Source organism: Salvelinus namaycush, chromosome 19 (assembly GCF_016432855.1).
Source record: "Salvelinus namaycush isolate Seneca chromosome 19, SaNama_1.0, whole genome shotgun sequence".
In the NCBI taxonomy this organism is placed as follows: Eukaryota; Metazoa; Chordata; class Actinopteri; order Salmoniformes; family Salmonidae; genus Salvelinus; species Salvelinus namaycush.
The window spans coordinates 32,552,872-32,569,816 of NC_052325.1; the positions used below are offsets into that span (position 1 = coordinate 32,552,872).

Here is a 16,945-nt window from a genome sequence, read left to right on the forward strand (position 1 = left end):
ATCACATATTTTGTAAGACTGCGGCTTCTCCTGTTACATTATCGCAAAGTAGGCTATCAAGTGACCTTTAGCCTGAGCAATGGAATGGTTTCTCTACAATACAATCGCTATATCAGCACAAGAATGTAACCCTTTACCCATAGGCTACATTTTCCGTTTTCAAAGTAGGAATAGGCTACCCCCAGTGCTAATTTGTATCAGTTTTGTTTCATGAGTCGAACGTGTTCTGACAATCTGTAGACCTATTATAACCGTGCAATATCAAACTGTTTATTAACTGTTTATTGCCTTTTTAGAATTAATAACATATCATTAGTCAAAATCTGGAAAATAGGCTATTGCTATATCATTTTATTTCCTGCCTATAGCCCAAAAGACATAGGCCTACAGTTAACATTGCCCATATAGTTTGCGTGTTCAATTTGCTCATATTTTTTAGAGGGATTTTGAAATCAGTTATAGTTACAGTATGAGTTGGACTGCTTATGTTGCGGCCGCTAGGGTATTCCATGGCGATGTCCACCGGTTATTCCATGTCCACCAGTTGTTGGTTGCTGGTGCGTCTGTGTGTGAGGGAGGCAGCCTAGGCGGTCTCTAGCCTCAGTCTGGTCTGAGCATGTAAGATGGAACCACAAACACATCCTGAACCAGGCTTTACCCTAGTAACCCCCACCGCACCGAGACATGCTACGTTCCCATGAGCACAGCTGCGCACGTATGTTCTTGGATATATAGATATCGGTTCTTACAGCGCTAATTAGGGTTGAGAAGGGAGACGAGATGACGGCGAGGAAAGACGCTTTCCAACCACTGTCCAGCTCTCGCATCCCGGAGAGGAAGGGAGCGGCTGACCGGGGGAAGACTAACCCGGACTGGTCTTATCCTTTCCCGCAACAGGAGCCGGAGAAAGGCCATTCGACAACGGGGATCCATGCCCATGTCGTGGGGGCTGTCGGGGGCTCCGGGGCCGTGGATGAGTCTTCAGACAGCGAGGGAGAACAAGAAGGCCCGCAGAAACTCATCCGGAAAGTGTCGACCTCCGGACAGCTCAGAAGCAAGGTAAGAAAATACACTTATCTGTCTTTATTTTTGGTCGCTGTCTCGACTTGATTCTTGTTTTGGAAAAATAAGCGACACGATTTTGTATTGTGCGTCTTTTTGTAGTATTGTATCGGTAGCCCAGTCCATGTTGTTTTTATGGAAGCAAATACAAGGTAATGACACCCACCTTGACAACCAGCACATGATTCTGACTGTCATACCTTGTAATTTTATGCAACATTTGACCATAGAATAAAATAGATTCGCAAAAATATATATATTGAAAAAAAATATGTGGAAAGCATTGTGAGCTGTGGAAAGCCAGTGTTCTTTGCTCTACAGGCAGCCTACTTGTTTTGAGATATCAGGAACTCTGCTATTATAGCCTACCCCCATTCTGTACATGTGTTCAAATAGATGTGAATAGCTTATAACCATTTTCTTTCACATTGTAGAAATACAAATTATTTATTGGAAGCTTTATAAAGCTGAACTTTTTTCATGAAACAACTCAAACTGACACTACATGATAACCTACAAATAAGCAAAAGCAGAAAAGAGCCACTCAGTTATTGACAGGTCTACTCCACCCCACCTTCATTATTAAAGTAGGTGTTTATATTTAAGTGATAAGGGCCCACTGGGCTGGGGAATAGGGCTTTGTTATGGTTATATACCTACCTGACAATAGAACAAACACTTGAAGTAGGCCAACGTCTTGTCATAGGTGCGTAGGAGTCTCAAGTTGAATCGTTGAAGAAACTCCTGCACGCTGGGCCTTATTTACCAAAAGATTGTAGAAAAGAGCGTGAAATTGTTTGTTTGATAAATGAGGGCCACTGTATGTACAGTACCGAAACGTTGTGCTTCAAGGAATGTTTATATGCATTTAGGTTACACACAGTGTGCAGGGTTCCCTTCACTATAATGACCTTAGAATAACTCTGGTGTAGTAGCTTTACATACAGTATAGTAAACAAATGTAGCCTAATGTTTACAAACATTAGGCTACAAAAGGGACAGTATAATAGCACTAGGTAAAGAATTAAGAAAAATAGACAGAGATGAAAGAAAGATGAAAAGGAAATCTTATCATCAAATATGAGCAATGAAACCAGTGAGAAAACAGATATCAAAAAAGGAACAGCACACCATATTGCAGCTAGAGTTGAAAATATATTGTATTATAGAGATTGATGTCTGTCTATATTGTGTTCTGTAAACATTAGGCCACTGATCTGTCTTATAACTCGCATAGGATAGTTAAAAAGAAGTTTGGCTACAATATGCTGTCCTAACATTCTAAAATGTTACCAAGATGACATAGTCCACTGAACCCCCTTTTATCCTCAAAAGAGTCAGAGTTAATCTTAACAAAAATTATAAACCTGTAGCTAATATAGACTTTTTTTCATGAACAAGTGTTCACTACCTAATTGTAGATATAGCTAAGGTGTTTTGTGGTGGTAGAACCAGTGGCGGTTGGTGCCGTTTAAGATGAGAGAATATTTTTGTTTTGTTTTTATGAACATGGCCTTATTTCTATTACAGCATATTGGATGACTGTCATTCATATCCATTCACCCAGCTCAATGTAACATCAGTAGATTTAGGCTAAAAAAAACTCAAATTTTCCCTCTAACCATCATGAGGTTGCCACAACCTAGTCAATGAATGAAAGTTTATGACGTAGGTGCATAGGTTGAGAAAAATTGGAGTAATCAAGGTGACAGACATTGACACGTTCAATACCGCCTTGCACAATCTTGCTTGCATCTAGATGATCTAGGATGTAATCATTAGAGTTTCTATTGGACAAATTCAGGTATGTTTATCCCCGTTTCGTTCCGTTTACTTCCATTTGAGAACGTTTTTCAACAGAATCAGTGGAATGAATACACCCCTGATCACACGCAAACACAGGTAACTTTCATAACAGCCACATACAAACAGCATGGTCCTTTTGATCGTTGGATAATTCCTTCTCACATCTACGTGCTCTCCTCTTCACCTTTTCCCTTCGCTTGTTGACTTCAGTGCACAACACATCAGCTGTCTGTGACCAGGCAAAAAAATATTTCCTTCATATCATGTTCGCTATCCGCTACACACAGCCTACATCGTCGTCACCATATTAGCTAACGTTTTAACCCTTGTGTAGTCTTAACATTCTGTATACTCCCCTTGTCCTAAGGGTAAAAAATTACCCGCCTTCACTAAACCCATAAAATAAAGCAGATTAATTTAATTTTAAACCCCAAATCTATTTTACATAAAGAAACAACCTGTCATTCATCACAAACTTTGTGAATATCTGGGTTTTCTCTCTTCACAATGCAGAAAGACTGCATTTAAACAGTGGATCATAATTGTTTTCTTTACTAAAGTAGAGGTTTGTTATTTTTATTATTATTGCTAAAGGTACTGCATCAAATCAAATCAAATTTGATTGGTCACATACACATGGTTAGCAGATGTTCATGCGAGTGTCGCGAAATGCTTGTGCTTCTAGTTCCGACCATGCAGTAATATCTAACATGTAATCTAACAATTTCACAACAACTACCTTTTACACACAAGTGTAAAGGAATGAATAAGAATATGTACATATAAATATATGGATGAGCGATGGCCGAACGGCATAGGCAAGATGCAGTAGATGGTATAGAGTACAGTATATACATATGAGATGAGTAATGTAGGGTATGTAAACATTATATAAAGTGGCATTGTTTAAAGTGACTAGTGATACATTTATTACATCCAATTTTTAATTATTAAAGTGGCTAGAGATTTGAGTCAGTATGTTGGCAGCAGCCACTCAATGTTAGTGATGGCTGTTTAACAGTCTGATGGCCTTGAGATAGAAGCTGTTTTTCAGTCTCTCGGTCCCAACTTTGATGCACCTGTACTGACCTCGCCTTCTGGATGATAGCGGGGTGAACAGGCAGTGGCTCGGGTGGTTGTTGTCCTTGATGATCTTTTCGGCCTTCCTGTGACATCGGGTGGTGTAGGTGTCCTGGAGGGCAGGTAGTTTGCCCCCAGTGATGCGTTGTGCAGACCTCACTACCCTCTGGAGAGCCTTACAGTTGTGGGTGGAGCAGTTGCCGTACCAGGCGGTGATACAGCCCGACAGGATGCTCTCGATTGTGCATCTGTAAAAGTTTGTCAGGGTTTTTTGTGACAAAAAAAAGGTGCATAGGTGTAAACAATTTTTTAGAAAGAGATAGCACTTGTATAGCCTAAGAAAGTAGCAGAAATCTGCAGAAAGTAGTTTTTAATGGATTTTATTCAAGGGAAACAATCACAGTCTTGAACTTTTTTGGCAACATAGTGATATATTCTTATATACTGTACAATGAGGAATTCAACTACAAAATACTAGTCTTCTCCCATTTGTTTAACCATTGACAACAACAATAAATAATTATAAAATAAGATAATAGATACAAAACAAAAACGTGAAGAACATAAATCAATCAACTCTAATTAGCACATGTAGGACAGTATGCAAGTGTGTGTGCATGGACATTGCAGGTGTATTTCTCACATGTGCAGCACATAGTATTTGTTTTACAGTCCTTCTTTCGGGGGCAGAATTGGCATCTCCTCTTTTTGCCTGCCCCAGCTGCAGCCTCAAGTGGATCCGCACAAGATTCAGCCCCCTGAACTGCTTTCACAAGTGCTGTAGAGGCTGCTGTGCAGGGGAGGCGCTCCCTTCTTTGAATGTGTGGGGTTACAAGTGCTTTTCCCAGCTGCTCCAGGAACACCCTCCTCTTATTCTGCTTATCAGGCATCCAGGTAGGGTTGATCTTGTTCAATATCACGAAGGCATTTTATGAGGACACATCAATGATGTTATGGAAGATGACCAGGGGCCAGCGGACAGTCATCCTCCTGCAGCTGTAAGTTCGAATCACCTTGTCCAGGTTGTCCACACCTCCTTTGTTGTGGTTGTAGTCCAAGATGATGGCTGGCTTCCTGTCCTCACGATCACTGATCTCAGCCGTTTTGTGCAGTGTGCTCAGGAGGACCACATTCTTGTTCCTTTTTGTGAGGTTAGAAACTAGAGTGGTGGTGGGGGTGAAGGCAAAGTTTGATGAGAAGGCCTCTCTCTCCCTTGTTGCGAGGAGTGCAGGGGGAGCTCAGGCTTGTTCTTTCTAACTGTGCCAACCATGGTGATCTTCCTCTTCAGGAGCTGCTGGCTGAGTTCATAAGAGGTGAAGAAATTGTCACACATGACATTGTGCACCCTCAGTCCATCTGTCACATCAAGCACAACCCACATCCCCTGGTTCTTCTCCGGGCCTCCGCTGGTCGGCTTTGCTGTGTAGACTTGCATCTTCCAAGCTTAGCTGGATTGTGCGTCACAGGCCACCCATATCTTGATGCCATACTTTGCTGGCTTGCTGGGCATATACTGCTGGAAAGGACAGCAACCTTTTGACAAAAGAGATTACTATCAGTAATTAGTATCAGTGTCACAGAAAACAATCACATAAATCAATGATATTACAGCGATACATAATAAAATGAACAGTGAAAATCACTTACATTACAGGTATGAAAATAAAAATGTACCACTGAATGGAACCAGTTGCTCATCCACTGTTACTTCAGGCCCAGGGTTGTACATGGATGGCAGACGCTCCACCCACTTCTCCCAGACCTCTCTTAGAGAGTTTGTCTCTCACACGTCCTGCAGGTCTTGACTCACGGTTATCAAATCATAGCCTCCTTATGACATGTTGTGCTGCCTTCCTGCCCTGGTTGTCATATAGTGACGAGGACCATGTTATTTTGCTGTTCTTTAACAAAAATGTCTCTCTTTCAGCTTGGGGAATTTCTTCTTCATCTGAAGATGATGCATCTTGCTCTGGGTTGTATTCTTCCCCATCTTCTTCTTCAGATACCTCCTCCTCTTCTAAATCATTGCTCTCTTGTTCCTCCTGGACATCTGAAAAAATCAGATCCTAGACCTTTTGGGCTATGAACCATGCACTCATGGCTTCAACAAAGAAAGAACTGGGGGGACTGTCATCTGCAGCACCTTTATAGCCTCTGACTGCATTCCCCATTAGTAAACAATGCTTTCAAGAAATTTTTATTTTGTCTGAAATGTTGTTCATTTTGTCTGAAATTGTTTTCATTTTGTCTGTGAACTTGAGTCATGTGTGGGGTCGTGGAGGAGAGATGCTGCACATGCACAATAACATTTTAGTTTTGTCTGAGTTCAATCAGTAGCACACAATTTCAATTTCTCCTTTTGTGTGTGTGTGTGTGTGTGTCTTTGTGGTTTTTGTGGTGTGTAAATGATTTTCTAACTGCTGGGTCAAAAATGACCCTAAGACAATCTTTGCACCCTGGTGGTGTACAGCTTTCATGGAAATATGAAGAAAGGCGATGTTTCACTTTTTCTAATGTTGGGGTCACTCTAGGAAAAGTAATCAAATTTCAAGTTGAAAAAATATAATTTAGGGTTTTTTGTTATATTTTAAGGTGTGTGTGTGTGTGTTTGTGTGTGTGTGATGTATACATGGTGTGTGGAATGTAGTTTGAATGTTTACAATAGCTAGAGAAATGGTCAGAGATGGGCAGATGAGAGTGTGAGAGAGAGAGAGAGAGACTGAATGAGTGACCTGTATATATCTCTGTCTACCTGCGTGTGTCCCACTCCCAGGGCAGTAGATGGTTTGTGTGTGTGTGTGTGTGTGTGTGTGTGTGTGTGTGTGTGTGTGTGTGTGTGTGTGTGTGTGCACAGAAGGGAATTAATGGAGCAGCACGCTGGCTCTGATTGTTGTTCCGAATCTGGTTGTTTGCTCAACCCATGGATGCAGTGTGTGTGTGTGTGTGTGTGTGTGTGTGTGTGTGTGTGTGTGTGTGTGTGTGTGTGTGTGTGTGTGTGTGTGTGTGTGTGTGTGTGTGTGTGTGTGTGTGTGTGTGTGTGTATTTGCTCACTGCCTGCATCTCTGTCTGAGGAGATTCTGCCCCTCTCCTCCCACCATCTCTCTGGTTGCCCAGGACTACTACCACATCCCTGTCCCCTGATTGGCTGGCGCCATGGCAACGCTGCCTGAGGAAGACCTCGGTAGGCCAAGAGACATTGTACCATGGGTGTTCTGTTCTGCCGTGTGTTATAGACAGTAATTACCAGGTTTCACCCAGCTAATGATAATATGGTAATTTAGCTTTAGCAGATGCTATTATTCAAATCACCATACTATAAGTAGCCTATAGTAAGTACTGTACATAGTAGGTACTATACAGTTAGTAAGTTAAGTTAGTAAGACCATGGTTCCTCAGTATATGACCCACGTCTCTGGTGTTGCAAAGACTACGTACATCTAACCAACTTGGACTTACTGTCTAGGGTTTTTGCTTCTAACTGAGTTGTACTTATAGCTAGTGATCTGTGAAAGTGCCTGTTTGTGCTTAGTTTATTCAAGTTTTTTTTTTGCCAACTGTAGGTCGGATTCTGGATTGGTGTCATGACAACAAGATATCTAACAGGCACAGGGAAAGAAGCCCAGAACACAGGCGAACACACGCACCTACAGACACACACACACACACACACAAAAACTGGACAGCACATCACATCACCTGGGGCTGAGTCTGTTAGATGCGTTGGTTAGTTGGTTAGATGCATATTTATATACTAGATTCTTAACAGAGTTCACTGTAATACATCTACTGCTGTACATATCATTCTTATTATATCTGTTTGGTTTATGTAAGCATAAATTGAATTTGGATTACTGATACAGTGTTATTTGGGTTGTTAATTGGATATCATTCTGACATTCTTGATTTCTTGTTTCTAGTTTTTGATGATTAATTATTTGTGTACTTGTTTGACATTTTCCTCTACTGTTAGGAGCTAGTAACACAATCATTTCACTGCACCCGCTATAAAATCTGCTAAACTGTGTACATGACCAATACACTTTGATTTGATTTGAGTCCACCACTGACATGGAGAAAGAGAGAGAGGGACAGAGGGCGAGAAGTAACAGCTCGCTCTTCATCCACCAGATCTACCTTACTCGTTGTAGAATTGTGCTAACACTACCATTGACTCTGGATGTGAGCATCTGATTCCCATTAAGAGCTGTCGGTTATTATTACATTGGATATCTAAACAATAGTTTTTGAGAGTTTGTTATGTCTGGAATAGTAAAATATCAACATGAGTAAATAACACTGATTGGTATTTAGCTCTAGCTACATGTACATATTACCTCAATTACCTCGACTAACCAGTGCCCCCTGCACATTGACTCTGTACCGGTACCCTGTGTAAATAGCCTCGCTACTGTTATTTTACTGCTGCTCTTTAATTATTTGTTATTTTTCTATGTATTTATTTATTTTTACTTACTTATTTTATTACTTAACACTTATTTTTCTTAAAACTGCATTGTTGGTTAAGGGCTTGTAAGTAAGCATTTCACTGTAAGGTCTACTACACCTGTTGTATTCTGTGCATGTGACAAATAACATTTGATTTGATTTATATAATTACAGTGAGATGAACTTGATGATTATAATATAATGAGAAGTATACTGTAGTCTTTCTTATCCTGAAAGTCTGAGAGTGGATGGGAAAGGAAAGGGAAAGAGGGATACCTAGTCATTTGTACAACTGAATGCATTCAACTGAAAGGTGTATTCCACATTTAACCCAACCCCTCTGAATCAGAGAGGTGCGGGGGGCTGCCTTATTGTCCCTGTTCTGTAAGCACTAATGGTCCATGCATGAAGGGAACCTGATACTGCCATTGGAAAACTAAGTGTCTGTCACTCAGATGTCCATGACTGTGTGTGTGTTTATGTGTGTGTTTCCAATCCAAAAATCCCTGCCTTAAGCAGACAAACCTAGAAACAACTGTCACAAAACACAAAATTCCTGGCAGTTTGTGATGGGTGAACTGAGCTCAGTGAGCTGAATCTTTACAATGTGTGTGTGTGTGAGTCGTAATACATGCTGACCGTTGGTAATTGAAAGCACAGAGAGAGAGGGAGTGTCTGGGCCTCGGTGACACTGACCGGTCTTTATTCACATCTATTTCCTAGTCATCCTGTGTGTGCGTGCTGGTGCTAAGAGAGGTCTGTATTGTAGAGACAAAACCGTCTTTTAGAGATAGTAACAACCTAAACACATTAGGTTGTTAGTGCGTCTCTCCTCCCCTTCGCCGCCCCTTCTCTCTCCTTCCTTCTCCTCTTGCGAGCATTCCTCTGTGCAGTCGCTTGCTGTTTTTTTTGTGTTTTTTTTCCTCTCCCGCCCTTCTCCAGCATCCTCTGCTGGAGGGAGGTAATTCTAAGCCTGTGTTCTGTTCTGCCTCCCCCTCACACACAACGATACACTGTCGTTAGAGACAGGAAAATTAGCCAGCAACCGCTGACGAGGTGTAATCCCCACCGCCCTCCAAGGCCTCAGTTTAAGGTTTCACTGATAGGTCTATTTTTTTAATCTAGAGCAGTGGCGTGTCCAGGGGGTGGCACAGGGTGGCCACCAGTGGAGGCTGCTGAGGGGATATAATAATAATGTCTGGAACAGAGCGAATGGAATGGCATCAAACACAAAGAAACCATGTGTTTGATTTATTTGATACCATTCAACTTATTTCGCCCTAGCCAATTCCACGAGCCAGTCCTCCCCAATTAAGGTGCCACCAATCGCCCCCCCCCCCCCCCCCCCCCCCTGAAATCTGATTGGAAACCCCAGTGGCCCCCCCATAAATTCAGAATCTCTGAATATATTGATGATTTTGACCAAGACCCACACCGATAGCAAGACTCATCAATCTCACCGGAGAAAGTATCCGAGAGAGCGAAACAGCGACCCTCTGTCATAGTATGTGTAGCCCATGTATCTGATGCTGTCTTGCCAAAAAGAATATGACATGTCATGTGAATTTTATCATGTGAAATGTTCCAAAAACACGTTTTCAAATCGTGTAATTTTCCACAATGTGAAATCATGTGGTTCAACATGTGATAACATGAAACTACACTGTTAGCAATTGCTGTTAATTTTGTGTAATATTTTTGGCATTTTACGGTACAATTCTACAGTAATAGGATACTGTATTAGTGTTTTGCTATATATTTACTGTCAATTGCAATGCACTTGGGTAGGTTACTTTTTGGTCCATCCTGCAAATTAACTTGGCATGCCTTACTTGTAATTGCATTTAATTTAAGTATAGTTTAGATGCACTTATTATTTTATAGTAAGTTAACAGCTACTGAGTTGCAGTGAAAATATTGGAATACATTTTAATGTATTTCTACAGCTGAACTGTATTTTGAAAGTAAATATACAACAACAAACTGTATTCAGGAAATAGACAGGAAATCCAATTCTACATCCAATTATTTTCAATGCTGAAAAATATGATCTACTTTCTGAATTGACTGGACTTTAACTCAACATTGGTTAGCACACTTGAGATACAACCACACCTGGGATTTGAACTCACAACCTCTTGGACGCCAGTAACCTGAATATCCTGCTTTGCCACTAGGTCTATCACCATGACAGAGACCGACCACGGATTTATTGGGAAGAATACATTTCTGCACTTTCCCAGAATCAAGTCAATAATTGTGCGATTATCACCAACGAAAAAGTAGCAGTGCTCAGGGACACTTGACATTAAGGCCTAGATTCAATCAGAGCAAGTGTAAACACGCAATAGCCGACACCTGCATAGCTGGTGTTTTGGCAGTGTCGGAGGCATAACTGCGTTATGGTACAGTGTTCTTCCCTGGTGTATAAAAAGGTCAAAGGTACACATAAGGTATCTTCATACACATATGTGACAGACCGCCTTGATTCGGTATTATGTAGCAAAATAAAAACATTATTATTTTTTTTACATTGGATGAAAGTAGAGACAAAATGGTATATCATACACTGCATTTGAGGAACAATAGGAAAGTAATTTTGCTATGAAAGTTGTAACCCAACTTTTCCAGAAAAATGGCCCTTGAATATTTTGGTACACCTACTGAAGAGCTCTTTTGTCTACACCCATTCAGCATTGTTCACACCCTCTTAAGCCTTAGCCCCACCTATCTCTTTAAGGAGTCAAATCAAATTTTATTGGTCACATACACATGGTTAGCAGATGTTGTTGTGAGTGTAGCGAAATGCTTATGCTTCTGGATCCGACAGTGCAGCCGTATCTAACAGGTAATATCTAACAATTCCACAACAAAACCTAATACACACAATCTAGTAAAGGAATGGGATAAGAATATATAAATATAAAATATATGGATGAGCAGTGACAGAGCGGCTAAGATGCAATAGATAGTATAGAATAGATAGTGTAGGATACAGTATACAGTATATATATATATATGAGATAAGTAATGCGAGATATGTAAACATTATTAAAGTGGCATTATTAAAGTGACATTATTAAAGTGACTAGTGTTCCATTCATTAAAGTGGCCAATGATATCAAGTCTGTAGGTAGGCAGCTGCCTCTCTGTGTTAGTGATGGCTATTTAACAATCTGGTGGCCTTGAGATAGAAGCTGTTTTTCAATCTCTCTGTCCCAGCTTTGATGCACCTGTACTGACCTCGCCTTCTGCATGGAAGCGGGGTAAACAGGCAGTGGCTCGGGTGGTTATTGTCCTAGATTATCTTTTTTGCCTTCCTGTGACATTGGGTGTTGTAGGTGTCCTGGAGGGCAGGTAGTTTGCCCCCGGTGATGCGTTATGCAGACCGTACCACCCTCTGGAGAACCCTGCGGTAGTGGGCCCGACAGGATGCCCTCGATTGTGCACCTGTAAAAGTTAGTGAGGGTTTTCAGTGACAAGACACATTTTTTCAGCCTCCTGAGGTTGTGTGTGAGGTCATGTGCTGAAGGTCATGTAGTGTGGTAAAGATTAAGACTAAAAGTAATAGGCTACAATAAGGAAACATTTCAGGTAAACAGAAAGTGACCAGATAAAAAATATTTTTCCATGGCTAAACCAACTAATCTTGTAATTTAACAGTTGTATTTGTATTTACAGATGGCATACACATTTGTTATTAAGGCACATCAAATATAAAAGGCATTTCTGCCAAAAAAAAGCATTTTGATAAAAAATTGAAATAAACATTTGTCAGATGTTGTCACATTAACTTCACATTAAATCACGTGATAACATGAGAAATTCATGTGTTTTTTCCCCTAAGGGGTGTGTGTTTTTGTAAAAGAGTATAAAGCCCAGTTCAGATACAAGAGACGAGACTCACAATGGTCTTAAGGACTTTTAGAACAAAGTTTGCTTGATCTGAACAGTCCTGGAGTTTCCAAAATTCAACATTTCAAATCTTAGTTGAAGACTTGCGATGAGACAGGTCCTTTATGTAACGTAGGCGCAGGGAGTCAGGAAACAAGTTCAGTTATTGAGTTTAATAATAATTTACATGGAACTATAAACAATAATACCTGAAGACTACTAACAGAAGAGTACCATATAAAGCAGGCCTGGGCAATTCCAGTCCTCGGGGGCCTGATTGGTGTCACACTTTCCCCCCATCCTTAGCAAACACACCTGATTTAAACTAATTTTTAACTGAAGATCAATACTAGTTGATTATTGGAGTCAGGTGTGTTAGCTGGGGCTGGGGCAAAAGTGTGACACCAATCAGGCCCCCAGGCCTGGAGTTGCCCAGGCCTGATATAAAGGGTGAGTAATCAAGGGAGTAATTAAGAACATTGTTCCAGACCTCTTCTGCGCGCCTGAACCACTCACCGCAGGAGCTTCGGTCTGGCTCGGGGTCCACGGAGCCAGTGCTGGCTGATAACCCAGAACACACTGGAAGGGAGTCGCGTGGAGGAGTGACGCAATGAATTCTGAGTGTATTCCGCCCAGGGAAGGAATCGGGCCCACTCCCCCTGCTGGTCCTGACGGTGTCTTCTCAGGATCCTCCGTTGAGCGCCGGAGAGGGGGAGCGGGAGAAGACGCGACACTTTAGCCAATCAGAGAACAGTTCACTGACGTTCTGTGTTCAGACAAGCAGCTTGCTAACTAGCCAAGCAGACGCTAGATAGCTGTTTTGCAGCAGTAATACTGTAGCTAGCCTAGCTTGCTGATGTTTCTCTGACAAGTCAGAAAGTGTATAGTGTTTCTGGTTCATTCATGAAACTCGTTTGCTACAATACCTTACTACAAGGGACAACTTTGTTTCAAAGTTTCATCACGTCATTGAAAGAAGCACCGTTACCGTGGAAACGGTCGCAACTGTGCGTCTCGTCAACTTGATCTGAATGCCTGGTCTCCAGTCAGCTGTTCTACAACACACAATTATACAACTTTCTAGTTTTGTCTTGTCTCGTCTTCTGTTGTAGGGTTGAACCAGGGTTTACAGAGTTGGACGTGAAGATGTGCCGAACCAGCTATGTTGTGTGAATTTGCTACATTATTCTTAGAGAAGGCCACTATAATTGGCAGGTAGCCTAGCGGTTAAGAGCATTGGGCCAGTAACTGAAAGGTTGCTGGTTTGAATCCCTGAGCCGACAAGGTGGGAAAATCTGCTGTTCTCCCCTTGAGCAAGGCAGTTAACCCCCAACAACAACTGGGTGCTGTTGATGTCGTTTAAGGCAGCCCCCTCCACCTCTCTGATCCGGAGGGGTTGGGTTAAATGCTGAAGACACATGTTGGTTGAATGCATTCAGTTGTGCAACTTACCAGGTAACCCCTTTCCCTACATCTGGTTTTGACAGGCCTAAAGCAGAAACATGTGTCCCCATGAAGACATAGCTCAGGCCTTCAGAAAAACTGTCTCGTTATACAGACTCTGGTCGGCTCAAAAACAACCTTTTGGCTTTTTATGAATGGAGGAATTGAAGTGTAGCCTACTGTGTATTTGGATCCGAGCTACAATGCTCAGTGACTGATTTTCTGAACCTGAAAAAATCATTCATCATTCTATGTCACTACCTGTCCATTGAACTGGACTATTGTACTAGAATCCCAAACAGCTCCCTTCTTAGACCTAGCACTACCATATGGAACTGTCCTTTTTTAGCATGGCCATAAATTGACCTCTGAGACCAATTTAGAATCAGAATGTGTTCCCTTGTAGCCTTTTGGATGGTGTGTGTATGTGTGTGTGCACGCATGTTATCTCTGTCCAGCCCCCTGGATTCTGTTAGGTTAGAAGCAGCAGAGTTATATGTCCGGTGCTTATCAGATATATGTCCGGTGCTTATCAGATATATGTCCGGTGCTTATCAGATATATGTCCGGTGCTTATCAGATATATGTCCGGTGCTTATCAGATATATGTCCGGTGGTTATCAGATATATGTCCGGTGCTTATCAGATATATGTCCGGTGCTTATCAGATATATGTCCGGTGCTTATCAGATATACCTCGATGGCTGTTAAGCTCAGTTTTACAGTAGAGTCCTTTTACAGTAGAGACACAGGGCTAATACTGATGTGTGTGGTACTGAATAGGGCAGAGGGCTCAGGGATATGGTTATCCTCTAAAAAGAGGCATGACGTTAGGAGCTATAGGAGCTGGTTTGTGGCCCTGTAGCAGGCTTGTGGCTAGGGGGATATGGCTGGTGTTCGGAGCTGGTTTATGTCCTAACTGTAGCAGTGTAGCAAGCAGACTAGAGGCTGGATATGATATCCTCAGGGACAGGATGCAGGCCTGTTCTTTTCATTTACCCTTTCAGGGAACTCCTGCCTGCTCCGCTCTTATCCCCACAGCACAGCTGCTGGACTCATTGGAGCTCAGCCTTTGTCCATTGTGTGTTTCAATATTCAGGCCAGGGAGAGGTGTGTGCGTGTACATTACTTGGTGGTAAGGTTAGTTCAGTTCTGTCTGGCAGCCCTGCCCTCCCCAGTAACAGGGGAACGTGTGTGTGTGTGTGTGTGTGTGTGTGTGTGTGTGTGTGTGTGTGTGTGTGTGTGTGTGTGTGTGTGTGTGTGTGTGTGTGTGTGTGTGTGTGTGTAGCAGAGGAACAGGCTAATAATAGATTGCTTCTGGCCCAGTTGGCCACAGGAAGGAGATGGAGACAAGGAGAGGAACTATGGGGGCCAAAGAGGGACAAACTAGAAAATAGAACAGCAAACTGGAGCAAAGCTACTTTTTCTCTCGCCTGGCATAAAAGTTATACTTCTGACTTTATTATGAGGGACTTTTGCAGCCGTCTTGCATCCCCATCTCCACTCTGGCCTCTTTTCATAGTAGAAGAATACGTACAAGCTGGTCTGCAAAGCTTGTTTCAGCCTTGTCCAATATTTATAGTCAAGTAAGTATAGTATGTTACACAACGTATAATGTGTAAACAGTGGTGTTTGTAACTTTGCACTCTAAACGTGTAGTCATCGTACTGTGGTTCTGGTAGTTATACCCTCATGCTCCTATCCTCTTTCTTGGTCATGTGGCTCTCATGATGTCTCTCGGTCTCTGATTGGATTAGCCATGCAGCCTGCTGATTGGACAGTGAGCTCATCTGTGTAGACCTGCTCTGACCTTTAGATGAGTGATTTGAGCGCATTATGAGAGGAGAAACGCTACTTCATGTAGTGTCAGGACCATTGTCTGTGTGTGTGTAGCACATTTACCAGAAGTGACAAGACCCCTTTTTCGGTTAAGACCGACCGACCGACCGACCTACCTACCTACCTACCTACCTCAGTCCCATTGTAAAGGAAGTTTCCAGTGCAGACATTACTTGCCCACCTACTTACCTCCCCTAGTGGTTCTATAACAAGGCTATGACTTCATACGCCATGCCTGTCCCTCGGTATTTCAATCCTTACGCGCTGGTTCTTTGATAGTCGTCACAGGCGAGCAACGGTTGCCTTATACGGTAGTCCGTAATGCGGTATTTCACCTTAATCCAGTTGAGGTATTTAGGCTTTTAACTCTGCTACATAAAGGGAGAGAATTAATATTTGAAGCATGTAAACAGTCAAGCCGAGTGGCCAGTGTTTGGCTTGGGGCCTCTCTGCATGGGCTAGAAGTAGAAGCTACCCTTAACCACAGATCTAGGATCAGAACCTTGCTCAACTCTGGTCACATTGCCAATGTTCGCAGAGTTTCTTTATGTATTACTGGAATATTACTGATTTACTGGAAATCAGTCATTTTTAAGTCATTTGCTCAAAATACTGTCCTTTACAAAACGTGCAGTTAGTGATAGCGAGGGTATGTGTTGTTAGCCGTTGTCTGTGTGTCGTTAGCAAGACAGTAAGTTAGCTACAGCCAGGCTTGTGTTAGTTAGCGAGACAGTGAGTTAGCTACAGCCAGTCTGTGTTAGTTAGCGAAACAGTGAGTTAGCTACAGCCAGGCTGTGTTAGTTTGCAAGACAGTGAGTTAGCCGTAGCCAGGCTGTATGACGTTAGTGAGCCATTGAGTTAGCCGTAGCCAAGGCTGTATGTCCTGAGCGAGACAGTGTGTCGGATGGAGTGCTGTGTTTAGGTTGACACAGCTGGTGGACAGGCAGGATGTCAGCTCCAAACCTCCATCTCTGTTTGTAATTCTCCCTTCAGAGAGAACATTTCCTCTGCTAAAAATAGGCCTCCCTGTGTGTGTGCCCCCTCCCCTGTGTGCCCCCAGAGTGCTGTTCTTCACCCAGCGTTTCCATGTGTGTTGTGTGTGTGTGTGTGTGTGTGTTTATAGAGCCCGTTTTTCCCCTAATTCCGTCTCCTCTTGTTTTGTTTTTCCAGGTTTCAGGTTTTTTTCCAGGTTTTTCAGGTTTTCACTTTCAATATCACACTTTTTAAATGTCCTACTAAGTTCAATATGTTTTTTTAAATTGTTGAATGCCGTTTTAATGTCTGGATTCCGTGATTCTGTCCGTGTTTTCAGCAACTCTGATTTTATAGGGCCCTATGTTTACTGTCGGAACTAAAAATCTGGGGCTCAGGGGCT

General features: G+C 42.2%; 1 protein-coding gene across 1 annotated transcript in view; it reads left to right on the top strand.

Moving 5' to 3' along the window:
* Window positions 1-775: 775 nt before the first annotated feature.
* The window catches only part of dgkh (diacylglycerol kinase, eta), a 79,102-nt gene continuing 62,932 nt past the window's right edge, over window positions 776-16,945 (top strand). The window contains exon 1 of the mRNA XM_039014858.1: window positions 776-1,059. Within this exon, the coding sequence (XP_038870786.1) occupies window positions 781-1,059 (279 nt within the window). The 5' untranslated portion in view covers window positions 776-780. The remainder of the gene's footprint in view (window positions 1,060-16,945) is intronic.